This window comes from Lampetra planeri, chromosome 14, assembly GCF_965212315.1.
Source record: "Lampetra planeri chromosome 14, kcLamPlan1.2.h2, whole genome shotgun sequence".
In the NCBI taxonomy this organism is placed as follows: Eukaryota; Metazoa; Chordata; class Hyperoartia; order Petromyzontiformes; family Petromyzontidae; genus Lampetra; species Lampetra planeri.
In genome coordinates, this window is record NC_136120.1 from 14,368,270 (window position 1) to 14,387,585 (window position 19,316).

Genomic DNA, 19,316 nt, shown 5'->3' on the forward strand with positions numbered 1-19,316 from the left:
CCCCGTGTATACTGTGTGCATGCGTGTACTCCCCGTGTATACTGTGTGCATGCGTGTACTCCCCTTGTATACGGTATGCGTGCGTGTACTCCCCGTGTATACTGTGTGCGTGCGTGTACTCCCCGTGTATACTGTGTGCATGCGTGTACTCCCCGTGTATACGGTGTGCATGCGTGTACTCCCCTTGTATACTGTGTGCATGCGTGTACTCCCCGTGTATACTGTGTGCATGCGTGTACTCCCCGTGTATACGGTGTGCGTTGTGTACCCATGGAGATCAATTATCCTGGTCTCCTTCTCCGCCAGTAGGGTTTGCAAGGCTAAAACAAAAATGTCTTGAGCTGTGAACACGTTCCGAATCCAACCGAGTCAGAATCGCGAATGCAGAAATTAAACCCCCGTCCTCGCAAACGCTGTGTCTCGTTTCTCTTTCTTTGCTGCACAACACGAGACGGAAAACTCCTGCGGATTTTGGCTGCCCTCCGAGGACTTTCATGCCGCAAAAGGAGGCAGTTTATTTTGCTTCGTTGTAGTTTTTATTATTTACAGGAGCGCGCATTCCTGATCCAGGATGAGACCCACCAGACTTCCCCCATCTCCCCACGGGACCTGAAGCCGTGTCCAGGTGCCTGTATCGTAATGTCTCTGTCGTGTCATGTCTGTGTGGTGTTGTGTCTGTGTGTAGCCTCATGTCTGTGTGTAGTCTCGTGCCTGTGTGTAGTCTCGTGTCTGTGCGTTTGAAACGTTGATAGGACACTTAAAATTAGACCACATTCAAGACTTAATTAATTAATTTTCCGCATGGAGTAACTGCTGCTTTTAATTGTCAACCCAGTGATGATGTGTATGCCACTGTCTTTGCGTGATCTGCATCACGGTATCTGTCGCTGTGTCTGGTCTGTCGTGGCGTCTACAGATGGCTGTGTCTGCGAGTCAAGCAGTGTCAGCGTAAGTCGCTGTGTCCCAGTGTCTGTTTCTCGGTGTGCGTGAGTGGGGCACAGAGCCACCTGGCCCAGACACACAGAGACCGCCTCTCACAGCCTCGCCAAAATATACAACCATGTGTGAAGCGAGACGAAGGTATTTACGATGATGAGGACGCTGATGATGACGACCGGGATATAATGAGCAGCTTCAAGCTTGCGACGAAGGCGGGCGCAGCAGTCGGGCAGGAGGTCCTGCCGTCACTCCAAGGCCAGCCGCCTCGCCGCCGGCCACACCGACACCCCGGCAGGGCCAGACGCTGGCATAGGGTACCGATGAGGACGCCCGTGCGCATACTGACACGGGTCACGTTGGCGGCATATCGGCGCCGGCCAGCACTGGTGCACTGGTGCCGATCAGAAACCGACACGTGGTTACCACCGACGCCCCCAACGTCCCAGCAGTGCGATTTCACGCCGGGAGTCCGGCAGCCCTGGCCACCGCACGGATCGGCCGACACGGAGACTCGGGAATAAAAGCAACGCGACGAGGAGGGGCACGGTCAGGCCCTGACTCGACTCATTATGCAGGGGGGGTGGGTGATGGGGCAGACGATGGGGTGGGCGGGATGGAGTGGGCAAGGCGTGGGGGTCGGAGGGCAGGTGGGGGACAGCGACACCGAGCGGCCTCCCTCTTCACCCCTCGTCTCGTCTCGCAGCCGCTGCAGCGGCGGACACGGCGGCTCGTGGCTTCCTCGTGCCAGGCCGGCCCGGCGCTTGCTGAAGCCCTCCCCCCCGACCCCCACGTTGTCCGCGTCACCCTCGGTGCTCAAGGACGCCGGCGAGAGTGGCTGGGTCCTGGCGCGGTCTCGGTGTCGTGGACGAGACGTAACCGCGGCGGCGCCGCCTGCCGGCGTCAACCCGCCGGCCGGGTGGCGGGGCGTGAGATTCAGGGCAGGGAGCACGGCACGGTGGCGCTGACGTGCACTCGCGGGGGGCAGAGCCACGCCGGCGGCAGGGTGCTGCCCCCGCTCTCTTGGAGTTTGATTTCAAGGAAATAGTCTCCGGGGAAGAGGAAGAGCGGCGAGCAGGAGAAGGAGTAGCTCCCACCGGGGCTCACCTGCGGGTGCGAGACGATGCTGAAATAAACGCCCCGTGACACGCAGCGCGAAAGGTAGCAGATCTGCGAGTGGTACAGACTTGAGCGAGCGACAAAGCAAGTGGGTGAGCGAGTGGCTTATTGAGTGAGTGGGCGAGAGAAGGCGCAAGCGAGTCGGGAGCATATGGGTGAAGGAGCGAAAAAGTGAACGAGGGATTGAGCAGCTCTGAGTGAATGAGAGAGAGAGTGAGCAGGACAGCAAGTCTAAGGGAGAACTGGCGAACGAGTGCGTGGATACATGGGTGGGCGAGGAAGCGAGTGATCCAGCGAGTGATCCAGCGAGTGATCTCACCGTGCCAACGAGGGTCGAGGTGGAGCCCACGAAGGCGACCTCGTGAGCTATGCCGGCCGTCTCCGTCTCGCCATTGTGAAGGTCCCGGCACGGCTCCACGCTCATGGTGAAGAGGCCCACGTCGCAGCACGAGTGGTTGGTGAGCATCACGGTGAATGGAGCCGGCTCTCCCACGAGGCAGTGCACGATCTCTCCGCCCACGCACACTTGCTCGCACATCTCCACCACTGCCATCATCGCACCACCACCACAACACCCATTTCCATCACAACTACCGTAAACGCACCACCTCCCCGCCAGCGCATGCTCACACGTTTCCACCACTGCTATCATCGCAGCCCCATCACAACAATGAAGTGTATACGCTCACTCTTGTGTGTTTCTATACACCTGTTTGTGTGCCTCTGTGTCTATGCGTACACCCGTGTGCGTGTGTACCATGTCTAGTCCTGTGCGTTTGTATCCACCTGCATGTGTGCGTGCGCATACACCTGTGCATGTTCACCAAAGTTGATGTCTTAACCTGTGTGTGTGTCCACCTGTGTATAGACCCGTGTGTGTACTGGTGCCACCCACCCCACTGCAGTGGAGCAAGGCGCAGGTGCTCCAGCACGGCCGTGCTCAGCACCGTCTCCACGCTTGCCTCGCCCTCGCGCCCGCTAGACAGGTGAGCGCCGCTGAGTCAAGGAGGAAACTCCGCGCTCAAGGAGGCCACGGCCGTGCGTACAGTACAATGCGCGTGTACACACAATGCGCGTGTACTGTCGGCCGGACCTGGTGCTGGCCTCCCACCCCCTTGTGTCTCGTGCCAGCCTTCATAGGTGCTCGCTAAAAGCAATTGCCCCAACAGTCTGTTAATAGGCTTTGTCTTTGTGTGTGCAAATGTACAATCGGCCTCTGCAGATAAGGCTCGTGAAGTGCGCTATTGGGGAGCAACAACGAATGGTGGAGGATGACGATGTCGGGAGCATAGATGGTGCAAGTCAGCTATTCAACCCTGTGAACTACTCCCAAGCCTTCCACATTTCATTCAACGACTTTAAAGTGCATCTAATCTGGCACAGGGGCTGTCGTGACGTACTGTAGTGTGGGAATGAGTAAATGTCAGTAAATGTCTGTGCATTGTTATGAATGAATATGATGGAATAAAAGAGTGAATTTAAGTGAATAAGCAAGTTAATTTGTTAGCCCGAAAATATTTCTGCAGCCTGCACACCACATCGAGTATACTTCTCACAAAAGCTGTGGCTAATGGTGAACTGCCACCGACTCAGTCTACCGGCAACCCGTTAAATATTCGGTGAGAAATTAAGCCCTAACCCAGCGCTCAATGCCACACGAGCCAAGCCGGCCTGGCCTCACCCGGCCTGGCCTAGCCTCTCCCGGCCCCACCCTGCCGGTAAAAGGGAAGGATATGAGTTTCCACCGGATGTCAAGTTTTTGGTTGATCTCTTGGCACTCAACCGGGGACTGTGCCGGTCGCTCAGGACCCAGGATGCAGACCGGGGAGTCCCTCGGGTCTGGAGGCTCCTCCCACTGAAGCTTATCCACCTGCACGGCCACGCTGCAATATAGACACGGCAACGATACAGATCCCCCTTGGAACCCGTACACGCACTGCCCAGGCACTGCACCCGCGGCCTCCGTCGCTCCAGTGCCGATGTTTATACGGAGCTCCTGCTCACGGGCAAGCGTGGGCATCAGAGTGCACGCGGGGTTCGGAGCGTGCGGTAAAAAGCTACCCCACAATGAAAATAACTGACATGATTCAGGATCACAATTCAAGAACTGTTCCTCTGTTTTTCCCTTGTAGAGTATGAGAATCTGTAGTACCTGCAGGGTTTCCATGAATCAATTGCATGCTGAATAATAATCGATTCCCACATGCAGAATTTTATGCACGCATGTGGAGCATAAGAATTGATAATAAGCTACGAATCAGAGAAGCGTGACCTCGCGTGCTATGTGCGGCACAGAGCAGGCAGGGTGCGGGGTGGAGTGTGCCATATGGAGCACACATTACACGCAGGGTGGAGCACGGAGCACACACGACCCAACACGGGGTGTACCGCTTCAGTTCGTGCGAGTGCAGCACCAGGTCTTGGTTGCCGCGGGAACTGAGGAGCATCTCCATGTCCGTGGTGTTGAGCACGTCCAGCAGGAGGTGGCACCGCCGCGAGCTGCAGCAACAGTCGTGCGTCAGGGCCGCCGCCACCGCATGCACCACCGTCATCAAAATAACGCCACCAAGGCCGCCGCGCCGTGACCAATCGCTTACCTGGTGGCGGGCAGGGAGCCGATCCTTGCAAACACCACCGAGGGCTCCACCTCCACGCGCACACCTAGCGTCACCCGGCGGTAGTACCCGGCCACGCCGCCCGCCCCGCCGGTGTAGCGCACTGCCAGCGTCCCCTCCAGCGTCTGCGGGTCAAGCGCACCGCCACCCGCGTCACTCCTCTACCCGGCATGGCGCTGCTCACTTGCTGCCGGAAGGACCGGCAGCGCGGCGTCGCTGCGATCGACTACTTTGCATGCGGCCCATGACTCGGGCTCCTTTTAATATCAGGAGCCACACGACATGTTGCCTCCCGAACGTGGGAAAACCCCATAGAAGCCCCACCCAGCGTGATGCGGCTGATAATGCTGATGACGTCTGGCAACGATTGTCATGCGATCCAATCAGCGAGTATTGAAGCTCCGGTTTTGCAAACTTTGCAACTTTTTTGGTTTCATTGGTGACAACATCTTGTCAAGGGACTCGTGACAAATCTAGCCACTTTGAGAAGAAGACATGATGCAGACTGAAGAGCGATTTTCTAGGTGTGTGTATTAAGACTCCTCGATCAGGTCAATATGTGTACCACAAAGTAAATTGTCAAATTACGTTTTCGATGACCTTCCAAAGTCTATCGAGCAAACTTACGAGTGATGCTGTATAAAAGTTTCAGGGACTTTCTGTTTTAAGCAGCTGGCAACACTGCAGCAGTGCATGCGGAGATGCACAGGCACACGCACACGGACGCACACGCACACACATGCACACAAATGCAAACAAATGCACACATCCGCACGTACCCTGAGCCTGCCGGCACCGCTGTGCTTGTGGTCGGGCGGTGTCCCTCCTGGTGTTCGCATTTCCAGACGCGGTTTCATCAGTTGCCGCGCGGGGCTAGCGAATGGGGTCCCCGTCACTGTCACCGTGTCTACACATGCGCAGCCGGCACGGGGAAACGCGTTCACACGGGCAAACGCGGACGCAGCGACACGCAACAGTACGGAGACGTGGGGAGGCTTGATGGACTCGAGCGAGAGCACGTAGCTTCCCTGCCCTGCGCCTCGCGCCCACTCCCATGTACCGACAGACGGAGCTCCAAAAGGGTGCTCGCTCACCGTCGTGGAGCTCCATCAGGAAGCCCTCGGAGGGGAAGTCGAGCTGGGAGTGCAGGTGCAGGGTGAGCGTTGCCACAGCGCCAGGGGCGAGAGGTAGCTGGGAGAGCACCTCCTGAGGCTCCCAGGTGAGCAGGTCGCAGACACTGTCACCTGTACACGCACAATCACAGCACCACAGTATCAAACCAAAGCACTGGACACACAAACACAGCATATAACTAGAGCATGCGCACGCAACCACAGAACAATAAACACATGCTCACACAAACAACCGCAGCAAGCACACACACAAAAACAACCACAGGACTACACACAACCGCAACACCATGCCCACCACAAGCAGAGCACACAACAGCGACCAGGCACAAATACACGCGACTACGGGTCTCTCGTGTTTCCCCATCAATCCCTGCATTGGAGGCCAGGGATCGGGGGGGGCATTGTGGATCGGGGGGGGCATTGTGGATCGGTGGGGATCGTGTGCCGGACGTGCCTCTGCTTTGCGCCGGCGTGAGCTGCAGCTCCAGGGTCTCAGCGGCGACCTTGCCGATGTTGCGAATGCGCACGGTGACGGAGAGCGGCTCACCATTGTACGCGCGCACGCACACGCTGCCCGCGGCCGCCTCCTCCCCTGCCGTCGGGCTCAGGGAGCTGGCCGACCTGTAGCGCGCGGCCACGAAAATCGCAACGGCAAAATCACGGTCACGAAATCGCACGCAAAGATTCACAAAGCCACACTCGCGAAGACAACCACACGCGTGGCTGTCACAATCACTCGTACGTACACAAACGGCACCACACACACAGCCAAACTCATAAACTGAACTACTTAGTCTTAAATTTCGATTTAAAGCTTTCGTGACTGCAGGGATTCATATTCTTGGTTCTTTCCTGGCATTACCGTCACTCATGTGGGCTCTGCCTTCCTGGTCCTCCTTTCTCGACGAAAGTGTGTCCTAGGCTATCATCTCCACATTCACTCCATTTCTTTATATCCCAGGTCACCTCTTCAATCCACCTCTTTCTATGCCGGTTTCTCAGGTCTCCGCCCTGGCGCTCCCAAGTTCATCACCTTTATTCTTCCCGTGTGGTTCTCCTCTCTTGTAACCACAAGTCCAAAGCATTCAGCTCGACTTTCAACCATACACACAATCACACACGGCCACACAGAGAAGACCATGCTCACTCTCACACACCGTCCTGACCGTTTCCTGTTCAAGTATCTGTGATCATATAAACATGCAACACGACTGGATCGAGCACACCACATCCAATATACTTGTCGCTAAAGCTGTGGTTACTAATTCCGTTCCACCTACTCCAGTCTACCAATGACTCAGAAAATAACCAGTGAGAAATGAAGCCCAACACGGTGGGACTGTGCCTTCTCTAGGAAGTCTGAAAGGAGAGAACCCCGAAGGTGGGTGTGGGGTCACCGCGGGGTCACGAGCGGCTTCTTACCGTGACAACGACGTGGAGATCTGTAGGAGCGGCAGAGCTGGCACCACCACAACCTCGTAAGCGCCCGCGGTGGATTGCCCCTTCGTCGCCGGCTCCTCTGCCCCGACGCCATCTCCTGGCGAGGCGGCGGCGCCCAGCGCCAGGTCAGCCACCTCGCAGCGCGACCGCACCCCGAACACCGTAGTCTCGTAGCCTGCGCAGTACCACGCAGCAACGATGAGGCAGAGAACCGCGCTTCACCAGAGTTCACTCCGCACTGCGTTTTACTCCACAGTTTTTCTGGGTGATACCTCCTCCATCTAGAGCTGCATCTCCTCTAGGGAAATGGACAGCGCCGCCTGTTCGCCCAACATCACGCCACCCTTTCTGGATCGCAGCAGCAGCCTCACTCCGCGCCACAGATGCAGATGAAGGCGAGAGATGGAAGCGAGTCTGGACTGCGGCCGACGTCAAAAACAAACATCTCGTACAGGACCCTACTACCGTCCACCCTCCCGCAGGTTTCAACCTTTCACGCCGCCAACGGTCGACCATCAACCAAATCGGGACCGGGCATGGCCGATGCGGCGGCCACCTGATGCGCAAATGTCGCATCGAAGATTCGGCGGTCTGCGAGTCAGGCCACGAATTCCAAACGATCGACCACATTCTAAGCAGCTGCTGCTGTCTTCACACCTTTAAAGGAGGAACGGGCGAGATCCACTCTGCATCTGAACAGACAATTGAGTGGCTAACAAATCAAAAATTACATCTTAAAATCTGCTGATATGAATCCATAGCAGCATGTGTGTTAAGGAATGCATATTATGATGTACGTGTTGTTGTGCACGTTGCGCTTTGTGTACTGCAGTGTATTGTGATGAGCATGTGTTGCTATGTTGTGCATTGAGGTGTGTGTAGTGGAGTGTGTTGTGGTAAGCATGTGATGTGTGTGTATTACGGTAAGCATGTGCGTTGAGCGTGTACTGAGGAGCGTTGAGTTAAGCGTGTGTTGTGGTTGGGTCACCCTGGATGGTGATCTGGCCGGTTGCCTTCGGCACCCCGACCAGGGTGACGGGGTAGAGGCCGGACTCTGCTGGCAGAGACAGAGCTGCAGGGAGGGACTCGAACTCAACTCCAGACGTTAGCAGGGCCTACAGCAAACACACACACGTGCTTGTATACATACACACTCGTATACAAAGATCCCCTATTTAGACTGTGTGTGGGCTTATGTTGCACACGCACTCTCGTGTGTGTGCACGAGGGGGTGAGTGGCCAGCAGCACACTTGGCCACATTCGTCTCTCCAATGCTACACACTGCACTAGGTACTCATTAAAGACTGAGTTGACCTAGAGGAGGCCCAGGATCAGTTCAGATATTCGTCACCATCATTGGTATAGAGCAGGAATCGAACTCTGCTAGCCAAGTTCTTAGTGCAATACACTGCCCACACACACACGTGTACGCCGTGCTCCTTAGTATCAACGCTACGAAGCTCAGCGGAGAACTGAACACGCCAGCACTCCTGTGGGTGGCTGTGGAGGGATGGGATTGAATGGAGGTGGTTGGGAGTGCAGGAGCACGGTGGGAGGGCTGTGGAGGAGTACGAGTCCGGGGCTGGTGGGTGCTGGCTGTGGGGTGGGGAGCCGAGCCACGGTAGAGGCTGGGGGTGCGTGGGGGGAGGCTTCCGCACCACATTCTCCACGCGCAGCTCGAATGGCATGGGGTTGTAGACCTTGAGCTGCACCTCACACACGTCCCCCTGCACCCACTGGAAATCTGTCGCGCACAACATGCAACAAGTGGGGCATGAAGGTAGCCGTCAGCATCCAAATGTCTACAACTGATTCTCCATACGATGTGCGTGTGTACGTATTCTTGCATCTTTGTTGTGCGTCCGAGTGTGTGCATATGTACGTGCGTGTATAATGGGGAGTGGTATTGCAGCGGTTAACGTACTGTGCTATGAACCCAGCTCAGCAAGTTCCCTTCCCACTCACGGCCAACACCAGTTGTGATTGTCTGAACTGGTCCTGGGCCTCTCCCAGGTCTACTCAGCATTAAATGAGTACCTAGTGCGGTGTGTAAACATTGGCACTTGGGGAAAAAAGGCGGACAGGAGTGGTGCTACCGACCCACCCCCTCTCATGTTTCGTGCCGACCTTCATAGGTGCTCGCTAACAGCACTTGCCTCAAAAGTCTGGTAAGGCTATAATTGGATCAATGTCTTGTATGTGCATATTTATGCAGGTGTGTATGTATGTAGATGTGTGTGTATACATGTGTGTGTGTGTGTGCCTGTACCAATCTTGTTGGGGTTGTCGTTGGGGTCGCGCCGCGTGTGGCTCACGATGGGGGAGTAGATGAAGGGGCTGCTCTTGACGGGGGTGCCGTGCCCCTCGCGCCCCTTCAGCCTCTCTGGGCGCAGGGTCAGAGGCAGGTTCAGAGGCTTCAGGGATCTGTACGGACACGTACACACACGTGTACACACACGTGTACACACACATTCCCTGTAGCCATCACAGCTTGGAAGTCTAAGTGCTGTTTGCACGTCTCCATATGACAGCCAGTGCGTGCGTGTGTCAGTCTTTGTGCGCGTGTCCGTGTGTGGCGCATTTGGACGCTACCGGACAATGGGCAGCCGTGTGAACGGCACGGCGGGGATGGCGAGACCCTCCCACACATCGATGGTGGCGGTGTGGCCAGGGCAACGCGCTGTATACGTCTCCAGCACCTGGCTCACCTCCTTTTTCTCTACACTCGCACACACGGGCAGAGCAGCGCAGTCACAGATGAGGGGCAACCTTCACGCATGGGGACGAGGTGGGGTTAGGGGTGCATGTCGTCCGTGTGTGCGAGGGGTAGATTCGTAATTCATGCTCGAGTGCGTGTGTGTGTGTGTGTGAGAGAGAGGCAGAGTAAGGTGTGTGAGGTGGGATTAGTGGTCGCACTGAACGTTGACACCTGAATGTGAGGGAGGAGAAGTGTTGGTTTTCGGGTTAGGGCTGCACTGGGTGAGGTGTTAAGACATGGATGTTGTGGGGTATAGGGAGGGTACAATGATGGTAAGGTATTGGAGGGGTGTGTGGAGGTTGGGATGAGGGTTCAGTGTTGGCAGGGTGTGTGGATGTACCCTGCTCAGACAAGAAGTCCAGCATGGTGTGCAGCAGGAAGGACATGTGCCGCACGCCCAGCGCTGGGTTTCCCATGCGGCGGGACGCGTACACCAACTCGTGCAGGACACGCAGCTGCACGGCCGGCCACCCCTGGTGCAGACCTACAACAAACGTAGTAATGCGCGTAAACATTGGTACAGACACGCACTCCAATACACACAGACACGTAGGAACGCACCTACACGCTGGTATACATTTTAACACGTGCACAATCATGTACGCGAGAACAATTACGAAACCGAATGTACAAACGCACACCAAAATTGGTGCATGTGCACACTGGAACAAAGACAAGGATTCCCCATAATGTCTTAAACAAACTGTTGAAGCAAGTGCCGTTAGTGAGCGCCAATCGGTCACCACAGCTCACGAGCAGGTGGTGTGGCCAGTAACACGTCTAGCTGCCTCGGTCTTCCCAGTGAACGGCGTTTACACATCGCACCGTAGGCGGATCGCACGTTGGCACAACTGCACCATGAGGCCGCGCGGCCAGGTGCTGACGCGGCGGTGGCAGCGCGGCTACCCCTGCGTGCTCGCTGACCCTGGTTGTAGTGGCTGGGGTCGAGCGAGAGGCTGTATCCAGGCAGAGTGTCCAGCAGCAGGCGGTAGCACGCCTTCCAGCCCGGCTCGGCCACGTGCGGCCCAACGCACTGCATGGCCGCCACGCGTTTGAAGAACGACGCCTTACGGCGGAAGCCGATGAGGTCGTAGAGGTCAGCGAGCGCCGCAAACCGCTGGATCCGCTCCTCCTCCGACTGCTCAGTGTGAGACAAGAGTATTTTCAGAATTAGAATTATTATTCATTCTGGAGGAATCCGATGAGCTATAAAGCTCTTTTTTTTTACAGATGTCCAGTAGGGGGGCGGGTAAGAACGTTACAACAACAAACAGTACAACAACTTGATGATAGAGCAAAGTACAAGAAAGGTAAACAAATCACTCAAAAACTTACAAATAAAACGAAACCATCCCCATTCTACCAGGCAAAGCTGACTGAGGTATTAACTTGTTTTTCAGAAGCGACCTGGCCACTAATGATAGCTCAACAAAGTGGCCCATCACTTCGACATTTATAACACCAAAATTATCTAAATATTTTAAACCTTTATAAACAGTTTGCCTTTAGAGGCTATAACCCCCTTTTCCTGATGACGACCGTTTGTGTTGCGATCGAAACGTCGTGATTTAAAATGTATTATTTTTATTCACTCTATTATTATTTTTCTATCTACGTGACTTTATCGAAAGAACCAAAGAATATTAATTCCTGCAGTCACGAAAGTTTTACGTCAAAATATCGTAAGAAGTTATCAGCCAATTAGTGATTACATGAGAGACGAAATCGGGAGCACCTGGAACAGCCCACGCATGCCAGGGGGCAATACTCTCCCCTCCACAAGTAGACTAGGTAGAGTCCAAGTCTTGACTTCATTTCTATTTTATGGTTTTTATTTGTATCCACTTTATTATTATTTTTCTGTCTATGTGACTTTACCGAAAAAATCAAAGAATATGAACTTCATACTATATAGAGGCACCTGCCCAAGGATTTTACAACGTTGTTTGCCATTGGCTTTTGGCAACATTAAATCACAAGACTCATTTGTTGACTCCCAATATAATTCAGGGTATAAGAAAAAAATATGATCCAAACTGGCTGGGAGTTAAACTATTCATAGAGGGGTTTAAATAATATGTAGTATACAGACCCCAGAATCAATTTGAGGGGTTAAAGTGTTATAATTCGGTCCGTCAGAAAACATAGCTGAAGAACTCTGCATTCGCCTATCATTTGCATGTAACACAAACACAATTGGACGCGCGTATGATGTGCAAGAGAGAGTGCGGGTACGGCCGAGGCCGCACTCCAGCTGTCGCTGCTGCGCTGGGGTTGTGGGTGCACCGAGTTCTTGGCCGGCGCGAGCGGCAAGGCTCACCACCCCGGTGTGGATGTACACCGCGTTCTGCAGGAAGTCCGAGGCCTCGATGCGCTTCTTTTGCAGTGCAAGAACGCGCACCACCTTGATGCACGCCTCCAGCTCCACCACGCTCGCCAACTTGAACTACACACGAGCACACGAGAGGCGACTTGGCGGTTCGCAGGGCTGGCGGTGGAGCAGCAGGGCCGGGATGTGCATATGCTTGACAACGCAACTATACTATCGGCTTAATTAGGATATCAATGTACTGTTTATCGGTTAATTACTCGGCTAATCGAGTGACAGGCAAAAGGTCAAATAAAGATTCGTCTCTGCTCTCAAGTGTGCCATTGGACAAGAAGTGATGGGCGGGGCTGGGAAACGTCATCAGCATCATTAAACGCGTCACACTGGACCCGACTTGTAGGGGGTTCCCGCCTTCCGGAGGCAGAATGTTCGGGGTGGTCATCATTCTTAAAGAGGTCCAAGTAATCAACTACTTAAGGAAGTAGTTGATTACAAACTTTTCTTGATGAATAAACTTCATCGACAAATGGTGCAAGCTCTGGTCCTCACAAGTGACCGCACAACTCAGTGCTGATGTCCACACCCACACGGTGTTCGCAACGCGCCCTTGCGTGGTACAGCGCTCGCACCTTCCCGTAGAAGCTGATGGCCTCGCGGTATCGCTCCACAATCTCGTCCGGGCTCAGGCAGTTCTTTGTTCGGCCAATCTCCGTGCTGGGATCAGCGCTCAACCCGTTACTCGTCAGTGTTCCTGTTCCACAGCAACAAACAAGCGCGAGTTACGCGAAGGAGGTGCGGCCGGTGGGGGAAGTTACAGTGGTGAGTGGTGGGGGTAAGGGGGGGGGAGTGGTGGGGGTAAGGGGGGGAGTGGTGGGGGTAAGGGTGGACGGGCCAGCAGTCGTGCTAGGCCAAGCGGGGTTGTGCAGGCAGGTGGGTTACATGGCATTGGTTGCAAGCACGCACGGCCATGCGCACGTACACACAGCACAAATCCACACGCACATACATGCAGGGAGGGTGCAGGCCGTGGTGAGTTAAACATGGAGAAACTGGAGCGGGGAGACACGGGGAAACAGTGGCACCAGCGAAGCCGGAGGGAAACATCCAGAACAACACGTGCAGCAGGAACCTCGCGTGAAAATCAACAAACGGTTTCCAGCTCGGTGCAATACAGCGCCGACGGTGCTCACCTGGGTCAATGAGCAGCTCTTGAGCACCTATGACACACGCAGAGCAGTGGCGGCATTAATGGAAAGGGAAAGAGGCAGTGGAGACGCAAGGGGGAGCAGACACAGCATTGAGAAACGGCACACACACAACAAATAGATAGCATTGACACAGACAGTTATATAGTACAGACAAAAGACAGCATAGATACACAGGCCATACTGACAAAGTACAGCACAAAGACGCATCACACACACACATACATAGCACACACACAGCACAACCATAATACAGCCACAGCGCACACACACCTGCAACCTCCACATGACAGAAATACAGACACCCATAGCTCGAGCTGAACCAAGTCCAAACACTAAAGACACAGAGCTGGTGTCCAGATCAAATCGGCCAACAACTCCTGGACATTGACAACCCTCAGAAACCGCATCTGACCAACCGCCCATGTGACCCTTGGGCTCTCACAGCTTAGCACATACCTGACCGCTGCTTGCGGTCTCCGTCTGGTGGAGCCAGAGCCCCCGAGGTTTTGCGAGGGGCCGGCTTGGGCCCCGTGCCGTTGGGGTAGTGGTAGATGACAGAGGCGGCGCACAGGCCCTCCAGGGCCGCTGCGTGCGGCGCAAACGGGGGCAGAACGGAATGCAGACGGCACATTAATTATCGAGCGCGCGCAGCGCGATTACATGCAGGACACTCGTGGGCTACATATTACACACATTGTTAGTGATACAGCCCATAGATGGCACACCGTACATGTGATACAGAACACAGGCTGCACATGATACAGGATGGAAATGGTAAATGTCAATCACCAGGGTTCAATTCTATTTTCCAAGTCACGTAATGAAAGTAGCGTGTGGTGGCAGGCCACCTGACATTGCTACACCTGTATATGTGAACACTAATCTGTGTCTCTTCTCTCCAACTCTCTCATCTCTACCTGTCTTTATGTTTTGGCTAGCCGAATCTTTCCAAGAGGCTTCATAGGCCACAGATGGTCCACACACCGCCAACTTTTAAACCCTGCCACATGCAACGTGGCCACACGCGGTATATGCCACGCGTATTGCAAGCCGCACGCTGTGAGGCACGGGGGAGGGTGCGGTGTGGCCAGGGTGCGGCGGGTGCTGTGCCCGTGGCGGGGAGCAGTCTCACCCCCGAGCCAGAGGAAGTCGTTGATGGAGCGCAGCGTCTCCACGGCGATGTGGTAGTTGACGAGGGCGTCCTGCAGCATACCGGCTTGCAAGCTCAGGTCACCCACATGCTTGCGCATGCGGCCCTGACAGCGCTTGCGGTAATTCCTGAAAGTGAGCACCACGCAGTGAAATGGTACAGCCAAGACGCTCTTACCGCCAACGCGTTGGAGATGAATGCTCCTGCGTTTTGCTGGCCGGCACGAAGGTCGTGCCACACACTGTGCCGCGTCATGAAACCAGACCCTTTGCTCTGACGGGCAAAGATTGCGATGAATGTTACTCGGTCTACATATCCCTATGACTGAAAGCTTAACAGAATACACATTGGCTTAAAATCATTCCCTTCAGTTCTTCAGAAAATTATTAATCTAGCCACAAACGAATTATTTAATAATTACATTAACGAGTGTTTGGTTTGTGGAAGAAAACAAGGATAATTGGAGAAACGCCACTCGAGGATAAAACCAAAAACTCTGCACAAATAGATTAAATAATACTTAACTTGTATTGTCATCTTCCTGGCATTTTGCAGCTCAAAATAGTCTCCCATCCAAAAACAAACCAGGCTCAAAGCCTGCGAGGCTATCGAGATCTGACACATTTGGTGTCTTCAGGGAAATTAGGTCGTAAGCTTCACGACAAACCTTCCACAGCAGCTGCTCATTGACCCAGGTGAGCACCGTGAGCTTCACGTCAGACAAAGATCCCCCGTGTAGCCTTAACAGACTGTTGGAGCAAGTGCTGTTATTGAGCGCCTATGAAGGCTGGCACGGCACACGAGGAAGTGGGTGGCCAGCAACACGTCCGGCCGTCTTTGTCTCCCTACTAGCGATGTTTACACACTGAACCAGGTATTCATTTGAGGCTGAGTCGATCTAGTGGAGGTCCAGGGATGATTCAAATAATCGTCACTGGTGTTGGCCGTGAGCGGGAATCAAACCCAAGTCGTCAAGTTTGTAGCGCAGTGCACTGATCACTGAGCCACCGCTCCCGATACCGGGGACATATAAACACACACTATTTACACTCCAACACGTTTATAAACACAGGGGCATTGTGCACAGCCATAACAGGGAACTGTTGTCAAAGAATGCAAATGAGGCCACCGCATGGAACCAATAACCTCCAGAAGCTACCCAACCTTACTTGTGAAGACGCGTGGTCAAGTCTGTGCCAAAGTACACCTTCATGGCACGATGCACGACGTCGCGCTGCAATCAGTCACCAGTTACTGGCAAAGCCGCTCACGCTGACGGAGCCGATTAAAATGTAATCGGGTGGCTGATGAGTGCACCCTTTAACCCACGCCATTGACAGTGACGCTCGCACACGCGAGTGCTTGCTGATGAGCGGGGTGGGGGGGACAGGCGATGTGGTCACTGATTGCTATCGAGCTTTGTGGTTAAACAAGTGTTGCCATCTTAGAAATTTTTTCAAGAGATCTCCTGACTTTTTGGATATCCTTAGTAGCAAAAAATTGTCAAAGCGACGTGCAACAAACAGCGACTTTCCGACATGAGGACAAGAAACAAATTTAAAAGCGATTCCAGGTGGTATTTGAGATCCTGTATCAGTTAACGTATGATTCATACTTGTTTAGTTTTCTATAAAAAAATATATTATTACCTTAGAGATCTATCTAGCGACTAATGAGGTTTGTTTGGCGACTTTCCAATTGAAGGACTTGGCAACACTGCTCTGGAAATGTCAACAGTCACTGCATCCCTTGGCTCAAATAGTTAGTGCCCAACCAAGAGCAGAGTAGAACAGATACGCCGTGATCCTGGCTAACAGCGCGACCTCACCTACACATCAGTCACACGAGACTTAATGTTGGAACCCAAAGCGGGTTCAAAAGTTAACATATGCCAGACCAGCCACGAGACGCACAGCCAGTACCAATATACGTGCAATGTGATGCTCTATAAACACACGGAGGTGAATAATTAAACAAGAGACTTGAACAAGTTTTTCAATAATGACTCGCAATTAGTGGCCAGTAACTTGACATGACTCCACACGCAGAGTTCAGTGGGCTGTGCTTGGGCTACAATTTTAATTAAACGCTCTCATGACACAACTTTTTTACGCAGTACACAATCTGTATTCATCCAGACCGGCTGTAGTGAACTTGAGAAGAGCCACGATAGTCAACAATCATTGTTTCAACATGCCAGAGCTGGCTGATGCACTGGTTCAACAAGACCTCCCTCGTGACCAAAGTTGGATAGTAATGGGGCAAGTCTGCCCACAAGCATTCCAAAGAGCCCAGTTGACCGACACACCCAAGAGCAGCCAGGGCTGCGCCGCACAATGCGCACGAGTCGTGGCCACTCTCGCATCACCGCCCACCTGCTCTCCGTGTCCAGCCCCACGAAGTCCTTCTTCTCAAAGGGCACGCACAGCAGCGGGATCTTGTCACCGGACTTCTCGCTGGCGCGGTCGAGCCGCTTGGACTCGAGCACGATGAAGAGGGACCCCACGAACTCCTCCACGCGGGCCTCCAGGCCGTCGCACGAGTCCGCGTCACGGTAGAACACCACGTCGGAGCGCGGCTGCTCGGCCGCATCTCCGCTGATGCCGAGCACCAGCAGGCGCGAGTCGAAGAGCGAGTGCGCGTGCACGGCGCGCAGCTGCTCGAAGCTCTCGAAGGTGTGCGGCCATCGCTGCGCGGACGCGCACTCCGCCACCCCGATGAGCCCCACCACCTTGCGGTGCGTCTGGAAGTCCCCCCAGTGGTTGTTGTCGGGCGGGTAGTGCCGGCGGTAGCGCACGCACACCGCGCGGCTCGAGTCGCGCGCGCCCACCTGGGTGAGCGCGGCCACGCGGTCGAAGACGCGCTGGAACGCGTCCTCGGACAGCACTCCCACGGGCTGCACCAGCACCAGCAGGCTCTGGTGCTCCTCGGCCGCCTGCGTGTAGTCGGGCACGCTCATGCCTGCCGCCCGCGCGCCGCGCCGCACCATCCTTGCAACCACACAGGGCGACGGGAACAGGGCGGGGGGTTACACAGGGCGAGGGCGCGGGGGGTGACACATGGAGAGGGCGCAGAGAGGGGAACGCGGCTGAAAGCCCCGTGGCCTGACGGGCTCCATTGCTCGAGGCTGGCAAGCCGGGCCTTGGTGGAGGGGTGGGGGGGTAACGGAGACACTCCGCGCCGCAGAGGCGGAGCCCCAACGACGGCAAAGAGCCTCCAACCCCAAAGGCGACTCGCGACCTCCTCACAGCCACTCGCTCCCGACGTCAGACGCGGTGATGTCGCCCGGTTCCCCGGTCTCCCCACCGCCCCAGTCCATTCCCGCTCTTCCCAACCTGCCCTCCCCGTTATCCTCAACCCCGACGCCTCTCCCCTCCCTCCTCCTCCTCGCTCCCCCTGCTCACTCCTCGCACCGCGCTCGCCGTTACCCCCACGCCCCGCTCGGCCACCCCCCTTGGCGTGCTCGCCTCCCCGGGTTAGGCGCCGCCTCCCCGGGCAACAACACTAGCACCACGGCGGTGACGTGCGCGGGGCCTCGCGAGCCGCTCTCGCACCGAGGAGAGAAGCGCGGGGCGGCGGCGTTGCGCCGAGGAGGCGACTGCGGCCGCCGAGGGCTGCGAGGGCTGCGAGAGGTGGAGGCGCTCTCGCTCGGCTCGCGGTCCCCCCCGGCTCGGCTCCCGCGGCGTCTCCGAGCGTCGCTCCTCGCTCAGGCCGCCATGGCAAGTGACGTCACCGACGACGCCACCCCACGGTCCCGCAGCCCGCGCGCGCCGCAACCATTGGTCCTCCGCGCCGCACGTGACTCGCGCTCGCGCGGTTCCGATTGGCTGCTGCGGGAGCGGTGGGCGTGGCCTAGCGGATGCAGGAAACGCGACGAGCTCCACGTGCACGTCACGTGCCGGTCATCGCCAGCAGTCGTGCTCTGTCCACTGCTAGAGGGGTTCCTCCACCCTGCACACTCATGCGCTGTAACGATATACAGAGCTGGAGTCGTCGCTCTAACTCTGCAAAAAAAGGACCTCCTGGGCGCGTTTCGTTCTATGGCTACAACGACGTTTTAGTTTAACACGTTCGCTTTCGCGACCAATTTCATCCATAAGATGTTTTTTGGGTTAGATCGCGTAAGTATATAAATGTGTCGTTAAAACCCGCCACCACCCGACACAGCCAACTAGTAAGGGTTGTCACGTAAACAGCACGTGACCAATTCGTTGGAGAGCCAAGCCACAACATTTACAGACTACGTTTCGCCAGTAATTACAACTAGCTTCATCAGGCGACAGCATAATGCACATGCATATTGCACGTTGCCTCAGTAATTTTACCCCCCCCCCCCATCATTGTGCAAGAGCGCAGAAGGGTGATCAACACATCTACGCCTCTAAGGAACGAAACAGTTAAGACTTCTTCACAAATCCGTCTGTCGCCTGATGAAGCTAGTTGTAATTACTGGTGAAACGTCGTACTCAGATTGTAAATGTTGTGGCTTGGCTCTCCAACACACCGCTGTGCTGTACTAGTGACGAATTGGCCACGTTGTTTACGTGACAACCCTTACTAGTTGGCTGTGTCGGGTGGTGGCGGGTTTTAACAACACATTAACGCGATCTCACCCAAAAACCTCGAT

At 55.1% G+C, this 19,316-nt stretch overlaps 1 protein-coding gene across 2 annotated transcripts; it reads right to left on the reverse strand.

The window, feature by feature from the left end:
• Positions 1-513: 513 nt before the first annotated feature.
• LOC144722429 (trafficking protein particle complex subunit 9-like) lies at positions 514-18,427 on the reverse strand. Of its 2 annotated transcripts, XM_078600685.1 has the most exons (23): positions 18,244-18,427; positions 17,065-17,679; positions 14,672-14,817; positions 13,996-14,124; positions 13,522-13,548; positions 12,961-13,082; positions 12,323-12,448; positions 10,927-11,140; positions 10,343-10,486; positions 9,837-9,963; positions 9,514-9,668; positions 8,903-8,988; positions 8,232-8,358; positions 7,226-7,418; positions 6,258-6,424; positions 5,765-5,914; positions 5,450-5,577; positions 4,653-4,795; positions 4,444-4,554; positions 3,791-3,938; positions 2,951-3,041; positions 2,375-2,601; positions 514-2,043 (listed from the first exon to the last, which is right to left on the reverse strand). In XM_078600685.1, exons 2-23 carry the CDS (start codon positions 17,676-17,678, stop codon positions 1,873-1,875), a joined length of 3,546 nt encoding a protein of 1,181 aa, XP_078456811.1. In that variant the 5' UTR covers position 17,679; positions 18,244-18,427; the 3' UTR covers positions 514-1,872. The 2 variants fall into 2 exon arrangements, with proteins under 2 accessions (XP_078456811.1, XP_078456809.1); XM_078600683.1 differs by lacking the exons at positions 514-2,043; positions 2,375-2,601; positions 13,522-13,548 and having other exon boundaries at positions 2,958-3,938.
• Positions 18,428-19,316: the final 889 nt, after the last annotated feature.